At 38.8% G+C, this 23,712-nt stretch overlaps 1 protein-coding gene across 1 annotated transcript in view; it reads left to right on the forward strand.

The window, feature by feature from the left end:
* Positions 1 to 41: 41 nt before the first annotated feature.
* The window catches only part of LOC126175011 (dehydrogenase/reductase SDR family member 4), a 39,908-nt gene continuing 16,237 nt past the window's right edge, over positions 42 to 23,712 (forward strand). Inside the window, exons 1-4 of the mRNA XM_049921498.1 lie at positions 42 to 357; positions 557 to 812; positions 13,211 to 13,357; positions 13,796 to 13,930. Of these exons, the coding sequence (XP_049777455.1) occupies positions 215 to 357; positions 557 to 812; positions 13,211 to 13,357; positions 13,796 to 13,930 (681 nt within the window). The 5' untranslated portion in view covers positions 42 to 214. The remainder of the gene's footprint in view (positions 358 to 556; positions 813 to 13,210; positions 13,358 to 13,795; positions 13,931 to 23,712) is intronic.

Raw genomic sequence — 23,712 nt, forward strand, 5'->3', positions numbered from 1 at the left:
TGTGACGTAATAAGCACATGAACTACTGTTTCTCGGTATATGTAAACAAATTTTAGCTCCCGGCTTCAAAACACATCATGGGTAACAAAGTTCTCTGCTTTATCTGTCTACTCTGCAGCAGTACCAACAAATTGGTGATAGACGTGAAGTTGATCCATGGACCCTACACGGAATTATCGCGTAGGTAACCTAATCTGAATGAAAGTGTGAAGTAATGTGGAGGTCGGCAATTCGTAGCTGTAATTCCCTCCGAAAGGTATACAGTCCGACTATACATTTCAACCGTACCGCAGCAATGGGCCATTATGATGGTAAATTAAAGGGAAAAGTTGCAGTTGTTACGGCCTCGACAGACGGGTAAGAAATTTCATACCATTACGAGGAACTATCTGTTTCTTTCGGTTCACATACAGTGAGAGACGCTTGTCACGAAAAATTTCTTATAAAATTTTGTTTGTTACGAAATCATTTAATTACACGATGTCATATCACTATAGCGTTAGTAACCCAACTTCTTCCTTCATTCAGCCTTTGACAATTTCTTTATCGATTTTAGCATTGGATTTGCCATCGCCAAGCGTCTGGCAAGAGAGGGAGCCAAAGTGGTTGTAAGCAGTAGAAAGCAAGACAATGTTGACAATGCAGTTGCGAAACTCAAAGCTGAGGGACATACAGTTACAGGTGTTACTTGCCATGTCGCGAAAGCAAGTGACAGGCAAAACTTGCTGAAAGTGGCAGATTCAAATTTTGGTGGAATTGATATAATCGTCTCAAATGCAGCTGTAAATCCAACTGTGAGCCAAGTTCTAGAGGTAAAGAAATTTCAGACATTGTGTAATATACAAGTATAGTTTACTACACATATATGCTAAAAATTAAATAAATGAACAATGTTCTTTTTCAGTTTTTGTGTTTGCAGTAAGAGAATACCTCTAGAGCTGACACTGAAAACACTGTTGCTATAATGATTCACGCATGATGTGCCAAATCTAACTGTGTGTAGTAGACCCTACCACTTTATTGCCACATTACTTTTATTTCAGATTTAATTATGTATGACTGATACTTGTTATATCTGTGAGTGCTATCTGAGATTGTCATAAAAAAAGGAATGCTATGATACTCACTTGTTTCTATATGCTCATGTTCCATTCTGATTACAGTTATCATTAAAATGTAAAGCTAGTAGTAATTATAATGACAAAAGTTAAAAGCCTCTGTAATAAAATTGGGATGGATATAATGTGTATACCTGAAAAGAGTGAGCTATTTTCATATTTGGTTCTTCATCCAAAATGGTACTGGGCAGATGTTACGAAGGGGGGTGGGATGGTCGAAGTCAAGGCACTCACAACAGGTTTTGATCTGTTAACAACTAAGGCCAATTACTCAGATGAACATGTTCACAAGAAGAAAGCAAACTCAAAAAAATTGCAGTGATTGAATTCAGGAATCAAAGGCTAACAATCTTGATGCTTTGAGAATAATCAAACCATGTGCAGCAACAGTATCAGTGCCATAAATTCACAAAATACCATTAGATGACATTGGCCACTCACACCAACAAATATTTGTTTATTAACATGGAGAGACAGTCACATACAAATTATTTTTTGAGACATACATTTGTGAATTACCTTTCTTCGTTTCTGTCTTACATATTGGCAGAAAGCACAAGAACATCAGCAGCTCTAGCCACAGAGGTTGTAGCTCATTTGTATAGGTCAGTACAAGTTTGCATATCTCACTTGATTTGTGAGTCATAAGAAGGCACATGAAGATAAAACTGTCTAGCTTTGAAATGATAGCATTGAAAAATAACACCAATTCAAACAGCTAATGCTTAGTATAATATCTCTGCTCATTCATATATGATCATTTGTAATGATACCTAAACTACCAGTATGTCAATTAAAATTTGTGACTATTACTGCCATATAATAATATTACTTTCATCATTTATGAGTTGCATTCTTTGATGATAATGACAATGACAAAAACATTTATATATCATCTTTGAAGGTTTAAGTACAGAATCTCTAGTTTTTAAGACATTTATGTTTTAGCTAGATCTCAATACCACAATGCAAAATTATACATACAGTAACTGTACTTCAGTGATTGTTGTTGTTGTCTTCAGTCCTGAGACTGGTTTGATGCAGCTATCCTGTGCAAGCTTCTTCATCTCCCAGTACTTACTGCAACCTACATCCTTCTGAATCTGCTTAGGGTATTCATCTCTTGGTCTCCCTCTATGATTTTTACCCTCCACGCTGCCCTCAGTGATTAAAGGAATATTATTCTGCCCTACATGAAAAAAGCAGTTGGAGGATGGTAAGATATTTCTGTTTCCATTTGAAATTTGTACAGTAGTTTTGTTCCAAATATCCCTGTTGTGACTCTACAACTACACCCATACTTTGCAAACAATTAAGAAGTGTATGTCAGAAGGTATTACCCATTGTATCAGTCTTCTTCTTAGCATATCGATGACATACCTTACTGGTTGTCATTGTGGTGAGAAGCTCAGCCAGACCAATGACACGATTACCAGGGGATGATGGCTATTGTATGGGTTATTAGAGCAGCTTCTCATTCCATTCTCATATGGAGCACAAAAGGGATGACTGAAACTTCCTGATATATTAAATCTGTGTGACAGACTGGGGCTTGAACTTGGTAACTTTGCTTTTCGTTGGTAAGTGCTTCCTGATACAGAGTGAAAAAGTCATTCTAGGAGAATGAATGCTCTGTGCAAACTGTAATTAGTCCTAAATTGGATTTTTTATATTCCAACCACCAGGCAATGGAAGATATGCCGACAGATCTGCCCTCTATTTTAGATAACGTTCAAACGAATGTAGTTAGCATTTTAAAGTTTTGTGAATTGTCCAACATTTTCCCAAGATTTTAAGGAGATGGTTTTAATGCGTTAACTGGGTGAGTGGCTCACCCATGCATTTTGTAAGTGGTCAATCAGTGATATTTCCCTGCCTTTCTTTCTGCTCCTTTGTCGTCGTACTTGTGTTTTAATCTCATGTATAGCACCTTTTACTTTTTCACTGTCGTCTTAGCACATCTGAGATAGAGTGATTGTGTGGTCAATTTGAGTGAGGTGGGAGTGAGTGCACAAGTGCCATTTTATAGATTTCCTCCTTACTGTGTGCAACAATTTTAGAGATTTTCCTCCACATTTGTTTTAACGAGTGTAAGGACACTGATAACCTCGCAATTAAGCACCTGTAAACTCGAACACACACACACACACACACACACACACACACACACACACACACACACACACACACCAATAATCTAAACTTTTCTTTCGTATCCCTATGAGAGCAGTACGTAGGGGGTTGTAGTATATTCCTGGATTAATCTCACTTAAAGTTGGTTCTTGAAGCTTTGTATGCAGGTTTTACAGGATGGTTTGCATCTGTCTTAAAACACCTGCCAGTTCAGGTTTTTCAGGATCTCCATGAGACCCTTTGATGGGTCAAACTGTGACATCCTTTCCCTCCTTAAGAGAAGTGACTCGTAACGAGTTTCTTCCCCATCGGTGTGACTTGGAATAGCACCTGTAACTCTCATAAGAACACAACTCCTCATGTGGTTTAAAAATATTGTGTTATCTGTCCGCAACAATCTTCTCAGTTTGTGCGAACTGGTGAACTGCAATTTTTTATTTTTATTTTTATACCCGCTTAGTTCCGTGATGAATTAAAATCTTGATTCTTGATTTCATCATTACGGTCATTTTTCACATCATACTTAGCGAGAATGTAAATTTGTGGCCAGCTATTCCATTGCTATGTCCAGTTATTAACAACGGTCCAACGTAACTCCAGAGATAACTTATGTTGGAGTAAATGTTTTTTTAAATATGCCGTAATACTGGTTTAAACTAATCACTCTTCACTGTTCATTATTGATGTACTCACTTAGTGACTTAAAATGTTTAAAGAGTTAGGCGACACTTAAGATTTACCTTTTAACTCAGTTTTTATTGTTCTTCCTGTAATTAATTGTTTGTCCCTACAACACATGCACGGCGATATGTCATTCAAGATTAACTTCTGTTCAGTTCAGTAATCGTGATGCTGACGACAACTTTTGACTAATCGGCACACTTGTCTTTCTTCGTGTTTTCGTTTTATTGTGTCCTACTCGAGACTACAAATTGTATTTCTGTTGTTGATCCATTGCTCTCAAGGTCTGTAACTGTTCATCAGTACAAAGGCTAAGTCCAATACACCAATATCACTCAATTGAAGTCTTAACACTCGTCTTACTAAACCATTGTGTTGAGAACGGTAAAGATTAACTTTCATCAGTTGAATAATCTGTCTCTACCACACAAATTATGATACTTCCAAAACTGAAACAATCTAATAGCGTTTGCGTCCAGACAACTATCGCAAAAGTACTGTAGAGCGACTCAAGAGCAACTAACTAACCGAACATTTCCATATCTGAGTTGCATTGTAGTCGCATTGAATTTCATTTTCGATGCGGCTACAACTCTCTTTCATGAAAAATGTTATCTTTGACTGAATTTCTTTCTTGGATTTAACCTTCATTCCTATGATTTTGAATTTATTCTATAGATGTTTGATAAAGAATCTACGATAGTCCTTTCCTTTTATCTCCCCGTTTTGTATGCTATTCTCAGTATTTGAATAATATAGGTGTTAATCAAAATATTACCAGTGTAGATTTTATTGTCAATAGTTGCCCTCACTGTCAAGATGACTCACTTCCCTACTTTAAGTTTCCACAGAGTTTGTTAATTGGGGTTTCTGCCCTTGGGGAATTACAAAACAAACTCATGACCATTTGTACTGGTCTTCTTTGTATATGTCCAATCCCCTGTTAGTCCCGTGTGGTATATGTTACACACACTTTACCAGCACTCTAGGGTGGGTTGTGAGAGTATTTTGTTAGCAATCTCTTTTGTAAACTGATTACACAGCAGTAGTATTCTACCAATGAATCAACTTTTGCCACCTGCTGGGCCTATGTGATTGTTCATTTCATATACCTACAAATTGCTACACCCAAATATTTGTATGAATTGATCAGTTCCAGTGTGACTCATTTATGTTGTAGTCATAGGATGATATTTTATTTTTCATTTTGTGAAGTGCACAATTTTACATTTTTGAACACTGAAAGCAAAATTCCACTCTTTGCATCACTTTGAATTTGTATCGAAATCCAATAGAATGTTTGTGGAACTTTTTTCAGATGTTAGTCCATTGTATGTAATCACATATTCTGCAAAAATGCTAAGGCTGCTGTAAATATTGTCTGCCGGGTCATTCATATACAACTTGTACAGCGAGGGTCCCAATAGCCTTCCCTGGGTTACATTTGAAGTTACTTCAAAATCTTTCAATGACTCTTCATTCAAGATAATGTACTGCTCCCTGCCCCCCCCCCCCCCCCCCCAAAAAAAAAAAAAAAACAAATCTTCAGTCCAGTTACAAGTTTCACTTGACACCCCATATGATCCTAATTCTCATAATAAGTGTAGATTTGGAACTCATCAAATGGTAATTGGACTCAAGAAATACTGCATCTGTCTAATGCCTTAGTCTGTGGCTTTCAGAATGTCACTGAGAAAACTGAGAGTTGACTTTCATGTAATCGATGTTTCTGAATCCATACTGGTTGGCATGGAGGTCATTCTATTTGAGATACCTCGTTCCAATAGAGCTCAGAGTATGTTACAAGATTCTGCAACAAATAGGTTTCAAGGGTACTGAATGGTAATTTTATGGATCACTCATACCACCCTCTTTATAGACTAGTGTGAACTGTGCTTTCTTCCAACAACTGGACGTGGCTTTTTGTTTGAAGGATCATTGGAACGGGAGCACAGAGCAAAGTCTCACAGTTCATGATTTTCAATTTTTGAAGAGGCAGTGTTTATAGTTTATCTTGGTATCATTAGTGTATCCTTGGCTGTAATTTCGTACTCGAGGCTATAGCAACATTTAATATTTCACAAAAAAACAGTTCTCTCGAAGTAAATTTTTGTGACAGCCTGCCCAGACTCCAAGTTGGTTGCCACAGATGTTGAATTTGGTTACCATGTGTTATTTGGATGGGCAAAACCAAATTATTTATTTAAGAAAAATTATATGAAGAATAGAAAAGTCAAACAGTGTTAGTCATAAAGCACTAAAACGTAATTGAGACCATTGTAGACACCAAAATAATAATTTAAATAAATACTTAAGAAAATGACTTACATGGTAAGTCTAGTCACTTTCAAGTGCATTCCCATTATTTTCACTTGCATTAAGGATGTGTGGTCATGGGGTACATAATTCATAAACCCACATTTTGCATTCTATACAATGGAATCATTTATCCTTAGCTTTGCTGTTAGCAGCTGCTCTAAGTGGCCTCTACATTGATGTGAAACCCATTTTGTCCATATTGTAAATTTTGTGAGATTGAAACTATGTTGCCTAAGAACTGTTGTCAAATTACTGAAAAAAGGATTTGAAATTTGTTTAGCTGAAACTAGAAGCTCGTGTTGAGCTAGTAATCTTTATTGGAGTGCCATGTTCAAAAGTCAGTGAACTATTCGTCTCCAGCAAACCCATTAACCTACCAAGATTTAGGAAATTTAATAGAATTTACCGTGGACAGATCGTAATACAGAGTTTTGATTTATTTTGGAGTTAATCTTTAGTAAACTTTGGCTGATTGAAAAACATGTTGGTTCTTTCTTGTTAGCATTGGAAAAAACTTTCTCTGTTTGGAAATAAGCAAATGGTGATTCAAGGCTGACCCATCTTTTCATTGACAATCTCATTTTGAGGAATCTTGTTAAATTTTGATAATTAATTTGATTAGCTGCTGCTTTTTAAGTTGATAATCCCTCCCCTTTTACCTTTGTCACTGTTGCAAGCATGGTGAATGGAAGAAACTCTCCTTAGTCTGTCCATTTTTATTGATTTATCAACATCTTCACCTAAAACAGCTGAAAAAAGTAATAAAAAGGCCTGCCTGGATTGTCACACTTGGCAGCCAACCACAAATTTTTCTAACAACCAAACCCGAACAGACAGTTCAGACAAAAAATGAGCTGAGAAAACAGGCCTCAATGTTAATACAGAATAATGTTGTGCAAACTTTATACAGTAATGGAATGTAATCGGTATATATACTTCATTGAATACATAGTGAATAATGAGAGTTAATTATATAAAAAATGAATATCTACAGTTTCAAAAACAGAAAAAAATCCAGGAAACTGTCAGCAGAAACTAGAAACTGTGTCCTCTTTGCTCAAAATATTGTGATCATACTGTGATTTGAGTTTAGACTGCTAGGAAGCAGCAGCTACTGAGACTGATGAAACCAACCTGTGTAACAGCCTGCTCCAATCTTCCTTATTTATGGTTAAAAGAGGGGCTAACTCTGCCATAAATTCAGTATAGAATCAGATAGGGATTCCATCATGCCCTGGAGCTTTGTTTAATTTTAGCAGTTTCAGCTGTTTCTCAATGCCTATAACACTGATATCTAGTTGGCCCAGCTTCATGGTGCTGGGAGAATTAAACAAGGACAATATTCCTGACTTTTCCTGTGCAAAGGAACATTTAAAAATGGAGCTCAGAGTTTGCGATTTTGCTGTGGTACCTACAATTTCAGTTCCCATCTTGTCAACGAGTCATTGGACACTAATTTTGATGCCACTTACACTATTTGTATATGAGCAGAATTCCTTCAAGCTTTATGAGAGTTCTTTTGATTTTTTGCCGTGGTAGTCATTGAAGGCGTCACCCATTGCCCACTTGATACCAAACTAGTATAATTTAGCATCTCTTATCTCTAGATCTATGCTTTGTTCTACACCTATTATATGGTGGTCCCTATTTCTTCATGGTGATTGTATGACATGAAGGTTCCCCCATATCATGAACTTCTTGTACATGTCTTTGATGTGCCTGGTAAACCACTCATTTAAAGCTGAACCACAGTTCTTCTACTTGCTCTTCTATAGAGCTCTTATAAGTAGGTGTTAATAACTTTTCACTGACTCTCTAACAATTTTTGTCCTGGGCGATGGAGGAATGATTGATTTGGAGTTTTTTCTTTGTCACTTTATTGACACACTGCAGTGGGTTACAAATTTATCCTGTGTAGATGTTTCTTAAAACATGTGTGCATGAACTTAAGCATTACGACTGAGGTAGGGAATTTTTTTGGAGCCCTTTGTGTTTTGTATTAGGTTGATGCTTAAGTTCATATCATTTTTCCCTAAATTTAATAAACACAACAGATACCCATAACAGAAAGTACATATTCTCCTTCACAATTTACAACAGGCTGCCAACAGTGGGTTAACTATCCGAAATCGCATTGTTTTTAGGTGAAGAACTTGTCAAGCCATGTTTGGAGTGCATTTTCATCTGTGAAGAAAGTTCTTTGAAGGTTGTTCAGTGGAAGGTGGAAAAGGTGAAAATCTGAGGCAGGGATGAGGCGAATAAGGTGGATGTAGAATGACGTCCCAACCCCAACTCCGGTCATTGTTCTTGGATTGCTTGTGCAAGACATCTGCGTTGTTAACGGTAAACGTCAGCAGTGATGGTTACAAGCAATTTATGGTACTGTTCCAACGGATGCACAACATTATCTTTTGTGGATGTGAGGTCTTTGTACAGGGAGTTAACTGCTTTATTATGGCTCAACCATTTCTTTCTTTTCCTTATTTTAGGTTAAAGACACCATTTCTCATCACCATTAAGAATCCAGTCGATGACAAGCAAACAGAGGTGCACATATGGCCACATGCCGATTTCCATGATTTTTGACTTAGAGCATGCGGTACCCATACACTCAATTTTTGAACCTTCCCCATTGCGCACAAATGCTGCATGATGGTGGAATGATCACAGTTCATCACATTTGCCAGTTTTTGAGTACACTGTTGTGGATTAATGCGTTTAAATAATCTTCATCAAACCCTGAAAGTCTTCCTGAATGTGGAGAGTTACTAATGTGAAAACAATCCTCCTTCAAATGAGAATATCATTTTCTTGACTTGCTCTGTCCAATGGCATTATCCCCGTATGCAGGGAAAATGTTAATAAAAGAGAAGAATGTGTCAGAAATGCTCCAATTGCTTCACTTGGCACTTCATTTTTTAGCAACCATAGCTCCATTCACTATCCACAAATGACAGTATGTGAACTCACATGACAGAAGTGAACTACAAATAAAAAATGACAATCGATAAATAAACCCATAGTAACTGGAATAGCGACATGCGAAGCAAAAGTGCTATGAACATATGCACCAACATAATATGAGATATTTTGATTAACTGTTAGTTATATCTGGGCATAATGTCCATCTCTTGTTTGTGGTCACTGAATTAGACTTTGGGGATTAAAACATACAGATGGTGGGTGATTTTAATGCCAGGATTGGAAATCGAACAGAAGTGTATGAAAAGGTTATGGGTAAATTTGGAGAGGATATGGAGGCCAACAGGAACGGAAAACAACTCTTGGATTTCTGTGCCAGTATGGGCTTAGTAATCACAAACTCATTTTTTAAACATAAGAACATTCACCGGTATACTTGGGAAGGCAGGAGAACCAGATCTGTCATTGACTATATAATAACACGTCAGGAATTCAGGAAGGCTGCGAGGGACACACGTGTATTCAGGGGATTCTTTGATGACACTGATCACTATTTAATCTGCAGTGAAATTGGTAATGTGAGGCCGAAAGTGCAGCAGATCAGATCCATATGTAGGAGGATAAGAGTGGAGAAACTTCAGGATAAGGAAATCAGGCACAAGTACATAACAGTGATCTCAGAAAGGTACCAGTTAGTTGAATGTAGGCAATTACAGTCATTGGAAAAGGAATGGACAAGGTACAGGGACACAGTACTAGAAGTGGCTAAAGAATGTCTTGGAACAGTAGTGTGTAAAGGTAGGATGAAGCAAACAGCTTGGTGGAATGACAGTCAAGGCAGCCTGTAAAAGGAAAAAGATGGCATATCAAAAATGGCTACATACTAGAACTCAGGTAGACAGAGAAAGGTATATTGAAGAAAGAAACATAGCCAAACAGATAATTGCAGCATCCAAGAAGAAATCTTGGGAAGACTTTGGAAACAGGTTGGAGACTTTGGTTCCAGCTGCTGGAAAAACATTCTGGAGTGTAATTAGCAGTCTTCGAAAGGGAGGTAAGAAGGAAATGACAAGTATTATGGACAGGTCAGGAAAACTGCTGATGAATCCTGTTGATGCCTTGGACAGATGGAGGGAATATTTTGAAGAGTTGCTCAATGTAGGTGAAAATACAATGAGTAATGTTTCAGATTTCGATGTACAATGGGATAGGAATGATGATGGAAATAGGATCACATTTGAGGAAGGGGAGAAAATGGTCAATATATTGCAGTGCAATAAAGCGGCTGGGGTGGATGAAATTAAGTCGGAATTCATCAAATACAGTGGAATGTCAGGTCTTAAATGGCTACACAGGATAATTGAAATGGCGTGGAAGTCGGGACAGGTTCCATCAGACTGGACAAAAGCAGTAACCACACCAATCTTTAAACATGGAAACAGAAAAGATTGTAACAACTACAGAGGTATCTCTTTAATCAGCGTTGTGGGTAAAATCTTCTCAGGTATTGTTGAAAGGAAAGTGCGAGTATTAGTTGAGGACAAATTGGATGAAAATCAGTGTGGGTTTAGGCCTCTTAGAGGTTGTCAGGACCAGATCTTTAGCTTACGGCAGATAATGGAGAAGTGTTACGAGTGGAACAGGGAATTGTATCTATGCTTTATAGATCTAGAAAAGGCATATGACCGGGTTCCTAGAAGGAAGTTATTGTCTGTTCTACGAGATTATGGAATAGGAGGCAAACTTTTGCAAGCAATTAAAGATATTTACATAGATAGTCAGACAGCAGTTAGAGTTGACAGTAAATTGAGTTCATGGTTCAGAGTAGTTTCAGGGGTAAGACAAGGCTGCAACCTGTCTCCATTGTTGTTCATATTATTTATGGATCATATGTTGAAAACAATAAACTGCCTGGGCGAGATTAAGATATGTGAACACAAAATAAGCAGTCTCACATATGCAGATGACTTAGTTGTGATGGCAGATTCGATTGAAAGTTTGCAAAGTAATATTTCAGAGCTAGATCTGAAATGTAAGGACTATGGTATGAAGATTAACATCTCCAAAACGAAAGTAATGGCAGTGGGAAAGAGATATAAACGAACTGAGTGCCAAATAGGAGGAACAAAGTTAGAACAGGTGGACGGTTTCAGGTACTTAGGATGCATATTCTCACAGGATGGCAACATAGTGAAAGAACTGGAAGCGAGGCGTAGCAAAGCTAATGCAGTGAGCGCTCAGCTACGATCTACTCTCTTCTGCAAGAAGGAAGTCAGTACCAAGACTAAGTTATCTGTGCACCGTTCAATCTTTCGACCAACTTTGTTGTGTGGGAGCGAAGGCTGGGTGGATTCAGGTTACCTTATCAATAAGGTTGAGGTTACGGATATGAAAGTAGCTAGGATGATTGCAGGTACTAGTAGATGGGAACAATGGCAGGAGGGTGTCCACAATGAGGAAATCAAAGAAAAACTGGGAATGAACTCTATAGATGTAGCAGTCAGGGCGAACAGGCTTAGATGGTGGGGTCATGTTACACGCATGGGAGAAGCAAGGTTACCCAAGAGACTCATGGGTTCAGCAGTAGAGGGTAGGAGGAGGTGGGGTAGACCAAGGAGAAGATACCTGGATTCGGTTGAGAATGATTTTGAAGTAATAGGCTTAACATCAGAAGAGGCATCAATGTTAGCACTGAATAGGGGATCATGGAGGAATTTTATAAGAGGGGACTATGCTCCAGACTGAACACTGAAAGGCATAATCAGTCTTAAATGATGATGGTGGTGGTGGTGGTGGTGGTGGTGGTGGTGGTGGTGGTGGAAATACCAACAAAATGTAAAGAAAAGAGTTGACACTACTAAATAAGTATCACCTCATGGAGAAGTAATGATTGTAGTAGAGAAAGCTGTCATTTTTATAGTCATCTTTACAATCTGCAGTTATAGAAAGGGAGACAGAGTAGTTAAAGTTATCAAAATGTTATTGGAAAAACAAACAATGATTATATATGATGGTGGTTTTCCACCAAATGTACAAAGAATATCAAAAACACTGTCAGTAATAGACGTAATCATGGCTAACCAACTAATTGTATTGAAGCAAGACAGAAAGAAATTGTACGTACCCCAGGCTTAGACTACATGCCTGCATTAAATACTGTAGGAACACTGTCACCTTAGATACAAATGATAATTCCAAGGCAAAGATGAAATACAGAGAAGACAGACAGGTGAAAGTCTATGTGAGAAATTACACAGAAAGTGAACAACTTAACAGACAAATAATGACACTGTAAAAGGCTATGACAACTTGATGAATTGTATAAATGAAGCTGCAGAAAATAATATTCACTGACATAAGACATTCCACCAGTCTATGAGAATGTCACAGAAGTAGCGTGACAATGAATGTGCAGAAGTTGTACAGCAATGTAAAGGAGCATTATGGATACATAAAACATGATCACAGATTATGTCTTCCTCATGAAGGCACAAACAAGGATGAAAAGAGTGCTGAAGGGAAGAAAAGAGAGAAATGGAGAGAATTCTGCGTCTCCATCAACAAGGATAACCCACAAAATAATATTTGGGATAAGATAAGGTGGTTCGAGGAAAGTTTGAGTATTAACTATTAATGCCCAAATAAAGATGCAGAATTCATTGACATCTGCCTGGTACAAATTGCTCTTACTGAAGCACCGCAGAAAGTGAAGAGAAACCAAGATAATGATCATCTTAATCAACTGTTCTTTCTGAAGGAATTAGAAAAAAAACAGTTTTTTTAGAAAGCACAGCCCATGGCCGAGATAGTAGTCTGAGGGAAAAAATGAGTTTGACTTTATGTAAGAATTTTCAGTTTTTTTGTATTCATCACTTGCTGATGCTATAGCATAAGAATTATGATGATTAATGAAATTATTATTTGTATGTAATGTTTTTTTTTCCTTCGCAGCTTCTATGCATAGTAATGTGTATATGACTTTGTACTATTATGGTTTTATGTAACTGTTATTTAAAAATTCTCTACCATTATTTCAGTGCCCTGAGGAAGTATGGGACAAAATATTTGAAGTTAATGTGAAAGCTGCATTTCTGCTATCAAAAGAAGCATTACCTTACTTAAGAAAGAGAGGTGGAGGATCAATAATTTATATATCATCCATTGCTGGATATCAACCTCTAGGTGTAAGTAAAAGAAGTTCAGTAACTGAATAGTGATTGTTAAGGTCTGTATATTCAGAAGTTCACATTCTCACTTCATCATGCTTTGTATTTGCTGTATAATACTGTATAATACTCATATTAAAGTTATGTTCAGTCTTTTGCACGCAAGCCAAAACAGTTAACACCAAATAATTATAAGAATGCAAAAATTCAACCTGTTTTTTAAGCACTGTGTATACAGTCGAACGATAAAATTGACTTCAGGTTTGAGGTTGACTTTAGTACACAAACAATAACGACCTGTGTAAAATGTAGGAAAATTTAAATTTTACTTACTTACTGAGAATGTAACTTTAACTGGTGATGTAACTAAAAAATTTTGATCTGTTTTAATTTTGTCTGAAATTATAAAACGATAAATGTGGCTTGTGCTGGGTTACGAATTGCATTTCATTTCAGTTGCTGGGAGCATACTCTGTTAGCAAAACTGCTCTTCTGGGTCTGACAAAGGCTGCTTCAGTAGATCTGGCAAAAGATAATATCAGAGTGAATTGTGTTGCACCAGGAATTGTTAAAACAAGATTTTCAAGTGCTGTAAGTATTTATGAAAGGTCTATGTGCAAATATGACAGTTGTCATTATCTGAAAATGTATCTTTTTTTAAGTTATGTATCTTAATAATAAAAAGATTCCTTATAAATGCATTTCTTAATAATATAAAACTTCCATGTAAGTGCAATATTATGAAAAGGATGTCTGCTACGCACCATATAGAACAGAAGTTGATTTACAGACAGGCACAAGAAGAAGACCACTATACATTTGAACATTCAGCTGAAAGGTGTTCCTCTAAAAGTGGCGCGCGCGCGCGCGCGCACACACACACACACACACACACACACACACACACACACACACACACACACACACACAACACAACCATAGTCTTTGGCCATATACAGTTTTACCTGGTGGAAAACAATCTATGGGTGGTAGGGTTAAGGAGGAGAGCCTGACAGAGAGGGGGAGGGATAGCAGAGTAAGCATGGGAGAATGTGTACTGCTGCTTGTGGGAACATGTAGGGACATGGTAGAGAAACGATACCGCTGCTCGGTGCAGTCGGGAGTTTTAAGATGGGTGGGGATGAGAGGGGGGGGCACAGAGGAGCAGATAGAGAGAGGAGAGGAGGGGAAAAAGACTGGTGGGTGCATTGTTGGAATAGAAGGCTGTGTGGGGCTGGAGTGGGAGCAGGGAAGGGGATAGGTGGGTGAAAGACAGAGTCTAATGAAGGTTGGAGCCAGAGAGGGTTACAGGAAAATAGGATATATTGCAGCACTACGACTTCCCCCACCCCATTTCTGCTATCCTTTCCTCATTGTGCCCCAGCATCCTCCTTACCCCCACAACCCTCTAATTGCTTTTCCACGAGGCAGAGTTGGTATATGCAGTCCAGCCCCAGTGTCCAGGAACAGTGGTTTGTGTGTGTGTGTGTGTGTGTGTTTTCTGCATTAGAAGAAGGCTTTTTTAGCCAGAACCTTAAATGTATAGCAGTATTTTTGTTGTGCCTGCCTGCAGCTCAGTGTCTCCAGTGGTGAACAGCAATGTATGCTTTTCATAACATTGTCGTTATTCCATCCTGGTTTTTCCAGGATGTGTAACATTCATGTTATTCTTACTCCATTCATATCATGTGCACTCTCTACTTTAAATAACATTGATATGATTGGTCCGTTTCTTGTTTATAATATTGTAGGTCTTACGCAAAGTAGTATCAATAGCTGAACAAATAAATGTCATGTTTATGTATCCAGGATGTTGGAAGTTTTAAATTATTTTATGACTCTAATGCTGTAAATATAGCCAAATAAAATCAGTTTAGGATAAACTAACAGAGAGGGGAAGTTTCAGGTAAATATAATAAGAACCTGGGAAGTGAAAGGCATTCCTTTATCATAGCTGTTTTCAACTACAGCCATTTATGATGCATTTCTGTACGTTCCCAATACCACAATAGCCTGCAAACCGGAAATCATGCATTCGCTAGGTGTTGTGCTAGCTGTGTGGTGGGAGAAAGTTAAGTACTAAGGATTTTTGTTATGTGCTGTACCTCTATGAAAATAATTGTATGTCAGTGAAGCAAAGTTATATCAGTTTCCAAAAGTAGTTTTTTTAAATGAGACATCATTAATGTATTTAATTTGTGATATGAGGTAACAATGAAGAGGCAAAAAATAAATTCCACGAAGAAAGCAAAGGTTGCACAATATGAGAAAAAACATATGTTGTCAATTCATAAAGTGCATAACAGCAGGTGACCATGTAAAATCCAAACTTTTCAGATATACAATTGAGACCCACCAAAGACAACACATAGTGGATAAAACGTGTATAAGCAGACAATAAGAAAAAGGAAAAGTTATGTTTTGCAGTATGAGATTTTTTAAGATCCATAATATGTGATTTTAACTTTTTTTCCCCCCTATCTTACAGTCTGACACCCCACCTTGATAATGATATGTTGTTTTCTCAACATTGGGCATATTTTTCTGTGATGCTTCAATATTAAGTAACCTTTCTAGAAGTATGTGGTGAAAATTGTAATTATTGTGTACTTATATTGTTGAATTTAAGGTTATTCTTCACTGCATACTAAATGCATCTAACAAAGCAAAATTCTTTTTGTAGCTGGATGGAGAGAGTGTGAAATTACACTCTTTATCGAGGGATTCATTTTTATCTTTTTTTTTTTTTATTTCGTCTACAGTGTATACATTTGTTCTGAGTAGACATTTTACTTACGTTGCTTGTTGATGGTGTGAGTGAGTGAGTTCTTGAAGTCCAAAAATCTGATATGTTTGAAACAAAGGCTAAGCATAATGATAATACAGTATTTTGATCATGAGAAACACATATGTTACCAGCTTAATATGAAAATATAAGTATTAAAAGCTTGGAAACAAAGTAAGTCTTAAAATGCGTTATGCTTAGCACGACAAAACAGCGGTTAAAATTGACTGGTAGTGAAAAATGTGGAGCCATCGTGAAACATAAACATATTCATACAGTCATGGGCTTTCCAATAATTGTGAGGCTCGCAACTGTTTAAGAGTATGTGTGTGACGATTATGGACCGCAAGCCATTGCAGTACATCGTCCTTTACTCTCTCACTATTTATTTTCTCAGACTTACTGTCTAGGATACATATTCTGATGACAACCTAGCTTGCTCATAGGACATTGATTGTGGCTTCTCCTGCTGTGTTCTCTTATTTTACCCCACATATTTTGATTACCGTGTGGGCTGTGCAGAAAACATCACCTAATACCCACAAGCAGCCTGTCCGGCGGGGGGGGGGGGGGGGGGGGGGTTCAGTGTCATACAGTTGTTAACAACTTGATGACACACCTGTTCCCATAATGCCCCAAAATAACCTCAACATGATACAGGGATTAACTTTCCTCCGAGATCTAATGCTGCAGATCGACAAACAACTATGAAACACTTGGAGAAGTGAGGGACCCGCTTCAAGGTCCGACAGATAACAGGGTAAATACCGACACATTGACCTTCACTTTTGAGTGGAATTTGCTTCAAGGAAATGTCAAAATCATGTGTGACTGCTGCAATGTGAAGCAGTATTTCTTACCCCCAATCCGTATTTTAAATGACAGCATTTCAGGCATTTGTCTTTAAAGTGTACATACGACCCACTTTGTAACTTTATGATCTTATCCCCCAAATCTCATTGCTTCGCTACAGTGGTGATCCTTGTGACTGTGATCGCTTTCTGGTGATTATATCACTTCCTTGTCAGTGCACACTGGACCATTTGCCATGTTGGGCTCTTTGAGAAACAATTGGCAGTTGTAAATCCCTGCTGTCACCTGCACTCCCTCTGTCAGATTGCATCAGTAAGGTAGTGGGATACACCTCTGATGCGATCATCTGTGGTGCTGGAACAGCTGTTCCTCTTCCTACAGGTCTGCTCAATCACTGGCTGGTGCCATGGTGGACTAAAAACATTACAGCAGGCATTCAGGATTGTCAAATGGCCTCTATGCACAACCTCCTCCTCACTTTTAAGTGGCTTCGTGTAAGGCTTGCTGTCTAATTATACATGGTAAGAAGCAATTCTGGGAGTCCTATGTTTCCTCCAAGGAAACATATGCCTCTTCATCCCAGGTACGGGCCAAACTCCATAGTATTTTGGGCCACCAAAAATCAACACCTGTTCTGGATCTCTTTCTTCATGGTAGTATTTGAACCAATGCATCGGTTCTTGCTGAACACTCAGCAACCCACTTTGTGACAATGTCAGTGTCCTTTTGTTACCTGTCTACCTTTCAAACACAGTTGAAGAAATCTCTCTATCCTTCACCCCCGTTATGCAAAATTATATAATGAACTTCTCACTGAAATTGGACCTGCTTCAGGCTCTTGACCTGTCATACTATAGGGCCTCAGGCTCTGGTACAATTCATAATCAGATGATTCAACAACTGTGTATTATTCAAAGTCATCTACTCATGGTCTTCTACTGTATTAGGATAAAAAGTGCTTTCCATTCACAATAGTGAAATAGTACTCGTCCCAGTCCATAAACCAGTAAAAAACCCTACGTTCATTGACAGCTTCCAACCGCATCCGTTTAACCTCACCATTGTATTCTGCAAAGTGCTTGAAAGGATGGTTAGGCTGTTTTTCAAATCACAGGGGCATTTTGGTTTCAGGAAGGGATGATGTACAGTTGGCCGTTTGATTAGGTTGGAGACATCGCTCTGAGATGCTCTTTCTAAGCGCCAAGTTGCTGTCGTCTTTAATGTACTTGAGGCATACTATGTTGCCTGGCACTATCAAATTTTACTTACCCTTCATGACGAGCTTTCAAGGGTCCATACTGATTTTTATTCATCAGCCTTTATCCCACCAGTTGTTTCAGGTTAGTGTTGGTACATCACTCAGCTCCCCATGGGACCGAGACAACAGCATCATGTACGGTGCCATGGTATGTGTCACACTCTTCCTCATTGTCATTAATGGGCTAGTGACATCCATAGGACTGCTGGTCACACCCGCTCTATGTGTCAATGACTTTTGTATTTAGTATAGCTTTCACTCTGTAGCCTTGGCTTAACACCAGCTCTAAGGTACCACCTAAGGGCTTTCCCTTGGAACCATTACCATGGCTTTCAGTTCTTCCTCACAAAAACATAATTCTTGCATTACTTTTGTCACACCACAGTCCATCCTGACCCAGAACTTACTTGGGTACCCAGTGGTTAGACATTGTTGAACTGTCTTGATTTTTGCAGCACCTCTCTGATGAAAAGCTGCTGTGGATGCTGCCTGTTCATCATCTAAGGACTAACTGTATGTGAAGGCTTACCACTCTCTGTTTCATGCAACTCTTGTTCATATTTACAAGGCACTGGTCTCATCCTGATTGTACCTAGTTAGCCAAGTTTATTGCTCAGTGAAATCTTCAACTTTGAAATTGTTGGACTCAATCAGTCATCATAGAGTAAGGCTGCCCACTAGCACTTTCTGGACTAGGCCCATAGATGGTCTCCTTGTCAAAGTAGGGATCTTCCTTCTTCATTTCCAATAGTACCAACTTTTGTTCACTTACGCACTCACCAAGCAATTTCCTAATCATCCAACTTCTCAAATTATTTTTGCATACAAGGTGCATCGAAACCCTGACCCACACTATTGGGTGTCACTACCTGCTGTAGTGTGCCTCAATGCCCTCCGCCACAACCTCTGCCTAATGTCCTTAGAATGTGCATACCATTTTCCAACGTGAGATTATTACTGCGTCTTGCGCTACTCTTTCAGTTACAGTATATGAAGTCAGTTACATTCACAGTTTAAGTTTGCATCACATTAATAGTTGTATTTATTTTATTTAGGAGTCTGTCATCGACAGTCTAATTTCGTTACTGTTAAAATTGTGTTAAGTCCTATATAGAAAAGCTAATTTAATAAATTTTAATATGAGGTCTGATCAAAAAATTCTGGAGTATTTGTAATGTAGAGCCAATGGTGTTTTGGAGCGAAACGCAGTTGGCACCACTACACAAGCCTGTGTTTAATGTGTAACTGCCGGAAGTCTCATTGTTGTATGTCTGTTAGTTATTGTCCAGTGTAGTATTGAGTAGAATGTTGTGTCGTACAGTTTGCGAATTTCGAGATGGCAGATATCTAATGCGTCTGCATTAAATTTGGCATGAAACTCAAGAAAACCTTTACAGAGGCACACCAAATGATGCAGGAAGCCTGCGGTGATGAGTGCTTAAGGTGTACTTGGCATTACGAATGGTTCACAAGGTTTAGAAATGGCTGGACGGAAGTTAAAGATGACTGTAGTTCAGGACGCCCTTCGACACTTGCATCAGGAACGTCAGTGAAATTGTGCGTGCCAATCAAAGACTGACTGACTGGAAGATTGCACAATAATGTGACATTTCAGTTGGATCATGTCATGAAATCCTGACACAATGTCTTGAAATGTATCTTGTTGCTGCCAGTTTTGCCCCATGGCTCATGAGTCAAGACCAGAAAGGCCTTCACCTTGCAATCTGTGAAGAGCTTTTGGATCATACAAATGAATATGAGATGTTCCTTAAGAGAATTCTAACTGGTGACAAGAGTTGGGTCTATGGTTAGGATGTTGAGACCAAGGTTCAATCGTCACATGGCCTGGGAAAGGTTCTACAAGACCAAAAAGAAGCTCATCAGGTCAGGTCAAATGTCAAAGCCATGCTGATAGTTTTCTTTGACTTTGAAGGATTAGTTCTTCATGAATTTGTGCCACAGTGACAAACTATTAATTGGTGGTACTAACGGGACATGTTTGTGATGCCTATGAGAAAATGTGAGAAGGAAATGACCTGAAATGTGGCGATACAATTCATGGCTCTTGCATCAGAATAATGCACCTGCACATTCATCCTAATTGGTGTGAGACTATTGCACAAGCCATGAAATCACTGTGCAGCCTCATCCCCCATACTCTTCTGATTGGTCCCTGTGGACATTGTAAATAAAAAAAAGTTGAAAACCCCGTTAAAAAAAGGACTAAGATTTGCAACGTTAGACGAGATAAAACAAAATTCGCAGATGGCACTTCCCGCGATCCAGGAGGAGACGTACCAAGACTGCTTCCTTAAGTGGAAACAGTGTTGGGAGCAGTGTATCAATTGTGGAGGAAAGTATTGCAAAGGGAACCATGCACAAGTAAGCGTAGAAAATTTTTGTGGACAATGTACCGGAATTTTTTGAACAGCCATCATACACCTATTGCTAAAGCTTAAATAAAGGCGTGAACAAGCTGAATTTTCTTTCTTTTTTGATACTGAAAAACAGAAGCCATTTGTAACTTCTTGTATTGACATCATTTACTTTAAAGTAGTTTAGTTTATAGTTTAATTACAGAATAGGAAATAATACAAAACTAAGCAACAAATACATACTTGTCACTGGCAGAGATTTTTCAAACAATATAGGGTACCACTATAGCTTTATTTTTTCAGTGTATGAAAACTGTAGTATCAGGAAGAAATTACATACTTATTTTTATACCAACAAGAACTATTTTCACAAGTTTTAATCTGTTTTGTCATGATTTGTTTGTTTAACAGTACACTGGGTTACAAATTCCATTGGAACGACAATAGAATTATTATGTTTTCAAGATAAAAGTTGGATAAATTATTTTGCTGTATTGTGGGAAAAGCACAAACATGTGATATACTACAGTGCAGCCAAGGAAGGAAAATCAGCAAAATATTCATGTAATTGCAAGTTTTTGTACAGTGGTAGCGGGGAGGGTGTTATGAACAAAATACTAAAAATCCCCTCCTGTGGGGTGTGGGTGTTGGGGTGGGGGAGGTGGCATTTAAAGGCACTTTTATATATTCGTCCGAAATAACTCAAAGACCAAAGTTTCTAGCAAAAATGTTTCCCAGTACAGAATTAAACTACATGAAGTTTCCTACAAAAAAAGGCCCTGTTTGTTTTTTGTCTAAGACTAATAGTTTCTGTGTTGCATGAGATAGAAAAATCACAGATTATTAAAAATAGTGTCTTAATTATATAAAATTAATGTTTATTATTAAATGAAGTGGTTTAAGAACAAATATCAAATGATTTACCACATCTAAGTGCTGTGAGCCAAATCCCTTAAATTGTCATCTTCGTGTGAAAAAGGTGGAGGGTAGGAGTGCAGGGGAAGGCAGTCCACCTGAATGTGGTCATGCAGTTCCCGCCTTCATAGGTCTGCTGACTGGAGAGAGAACAGATGATTCCCCCCTCATTACATTGTACCACATCACAAGAAGCAACTGCAGGGTTTTCATAAACTTCCACCAACTCTCCGCATTGTGCCTTATGAATCACTGGCGACACAGTGCACAGACATTCCAGGGGGGTGTTTACTTTCCACAAAAAGGATTAACACTGCATTTAATACAATTATGAATTAATATTGCAAGAAATGCACATGCATAGAAGCTAAGTAAATCTCTACACATTGCTATAGGGCAGGGCTTCCCAACCTTTTCAGCTGGTGGACCCCTTCTTCAGTTGAAAATCCATGGCGGACCACTAGTCTGTTCCCAATGACCCCCCACCCCCTACCCCCCGAAGTATCAATAGTCTTTGGTTTAGAGACGAATGAAAACAACTTGAAGGTCAAAAATCAACTTATGAAATAGGTAGTGCACTGACAAAGCAAGTTTAACATTTAATGGTGCCTGGGGCCGCATAAGTGCCAGCGAGTGCTGTGATTGGTCAACAAAGCTTGCTCCGTGCATGCGTGAAAGGTTTCAGCGCATCTACCGCCATGAGCCGGCGCACAAACGACCCCCGTATTGTTGCGAAACAGTCGATCAGAGAAGCCGCATTCACCAGCACTAAACTGTGTATGCATTCTCACTTAGGAACCGCAAAGGCTGCTTGGGAATACGACCTGAAGTAAAAGTACACATTTTTTTCACATGAAAAAAAGTGATGAATGTCATTTTCACATTTTTATTCAATAATTTTACTCATTATTTTACACGATTTGGTGAAGGGTGGCCACGGACCCCCTAGAAAGAGCCGGCGGACCCCTAAGGGGTCCGCAGACCACACGTTGGGAAGCCGTGCTATAGGGGAAACTGATTCCTAGTCATCCTGTCGGCATCTGTAGTGTTCTTCAGGGAAAGGCTACCTTCTCCAGCATGAGTGCTGCTTGCTTTTCAGGTTACAGACAGACTATACCTACCCAGCATTTCCTGCCCTGTTCTCTTATGTGAGCAGACCAAATTACTTCACTGAGCTCATGTTTATACATTGGAGTTATTTTCAGTTTATTAAGTGAGTACTTATTTGAAGCTGTTGTGTGAGCTTTATGTAAAAATGTTCAGCATCTGGAGCTGTCAACTGCTTACCACACTGTGGAGGCTGTCCCAAATGTAACACTGACTGGAATACGTTTCACAGCATGAGATGGCTCAAATGCCTTAGCTCACCCGACCTCTGAAGAGGTCCAGAGGATTGAATTGTCTTCCATTGCAATATAAGAAGATCAAGTAGGAGTTATGGGCCTTCAAATATTTCAACATCAGTCAAGAAAATCATTACAGCAAATTACTGTTCATCAGACATATTTACTCAACCACAGTAAGAGATACATTTATGATGTGTGGTATGTGTGCAAACAAGGAACACAATGAAACACAGCATCAACAAGAATCCAGTGAAAGTATTTTGCACATCTCAAACCCATTTAACAACTGAGGGTCTGGAGGCCTGAGGATGCTCTTATAGAACGCACTATCCACATCAGGTGTCACTGGTGTGCTGCTGCTTGTGCATTGAAAAGCTGACAACAGCAGTTGGTGAGCAGACACCTTTGCAGTTTTAATCTTGTCATGCACTGCGCTTGACATAGTCACCCGATTTATGTCTGCTGCAGGCAGTAATCAGTGGGTTACTATACTCCTTTCTTGCAGGGGGAAAGACTATGCATTGCTGTACACAATACTGTGACTGAAGAGATGTCTGTAACATCCTTGACTGTGCCAGGAAATGCAACCAAAAGTATGAGAAGTTCCTGATCCACCTGGACTGCTGCATACAGGCAAAATTGAGTGGATCAAGGCCACGCATGCAGACCCCAGGGCATCTGGTGGACAGGGCCACTGGCAGGTGAGAGTTATCCGGACAACAGAGTCCATGACAAGGAGCATCGTTACGGGCAGTGATGACACCAGACTGGAGAGGAGCTCTGGCGATGAAGATCTGATTCTGTCCCCACTGACAGCAGCACCTGCTGAGCACAGTAGGAGGTGCCAGCACCGGCTGCAGGAAGCAAACTTACCATTGGTG

This window comes from Schistocerca cancellata, chromosome 3 (genome assembly GCF_023864275.1).
Source record: "Schistocerca cancellata isolate TAMUIC-IGC-003103 chromosome 3, iqSchCanc2.1, whole genome shotgun sequence".
Taxonomy (NCBI): Eukaryota; Metazoa; Arthropoda; class Insecta; order Orthoptera; family Acrididae; genus Schistocerca; species Schistocerca cancellata.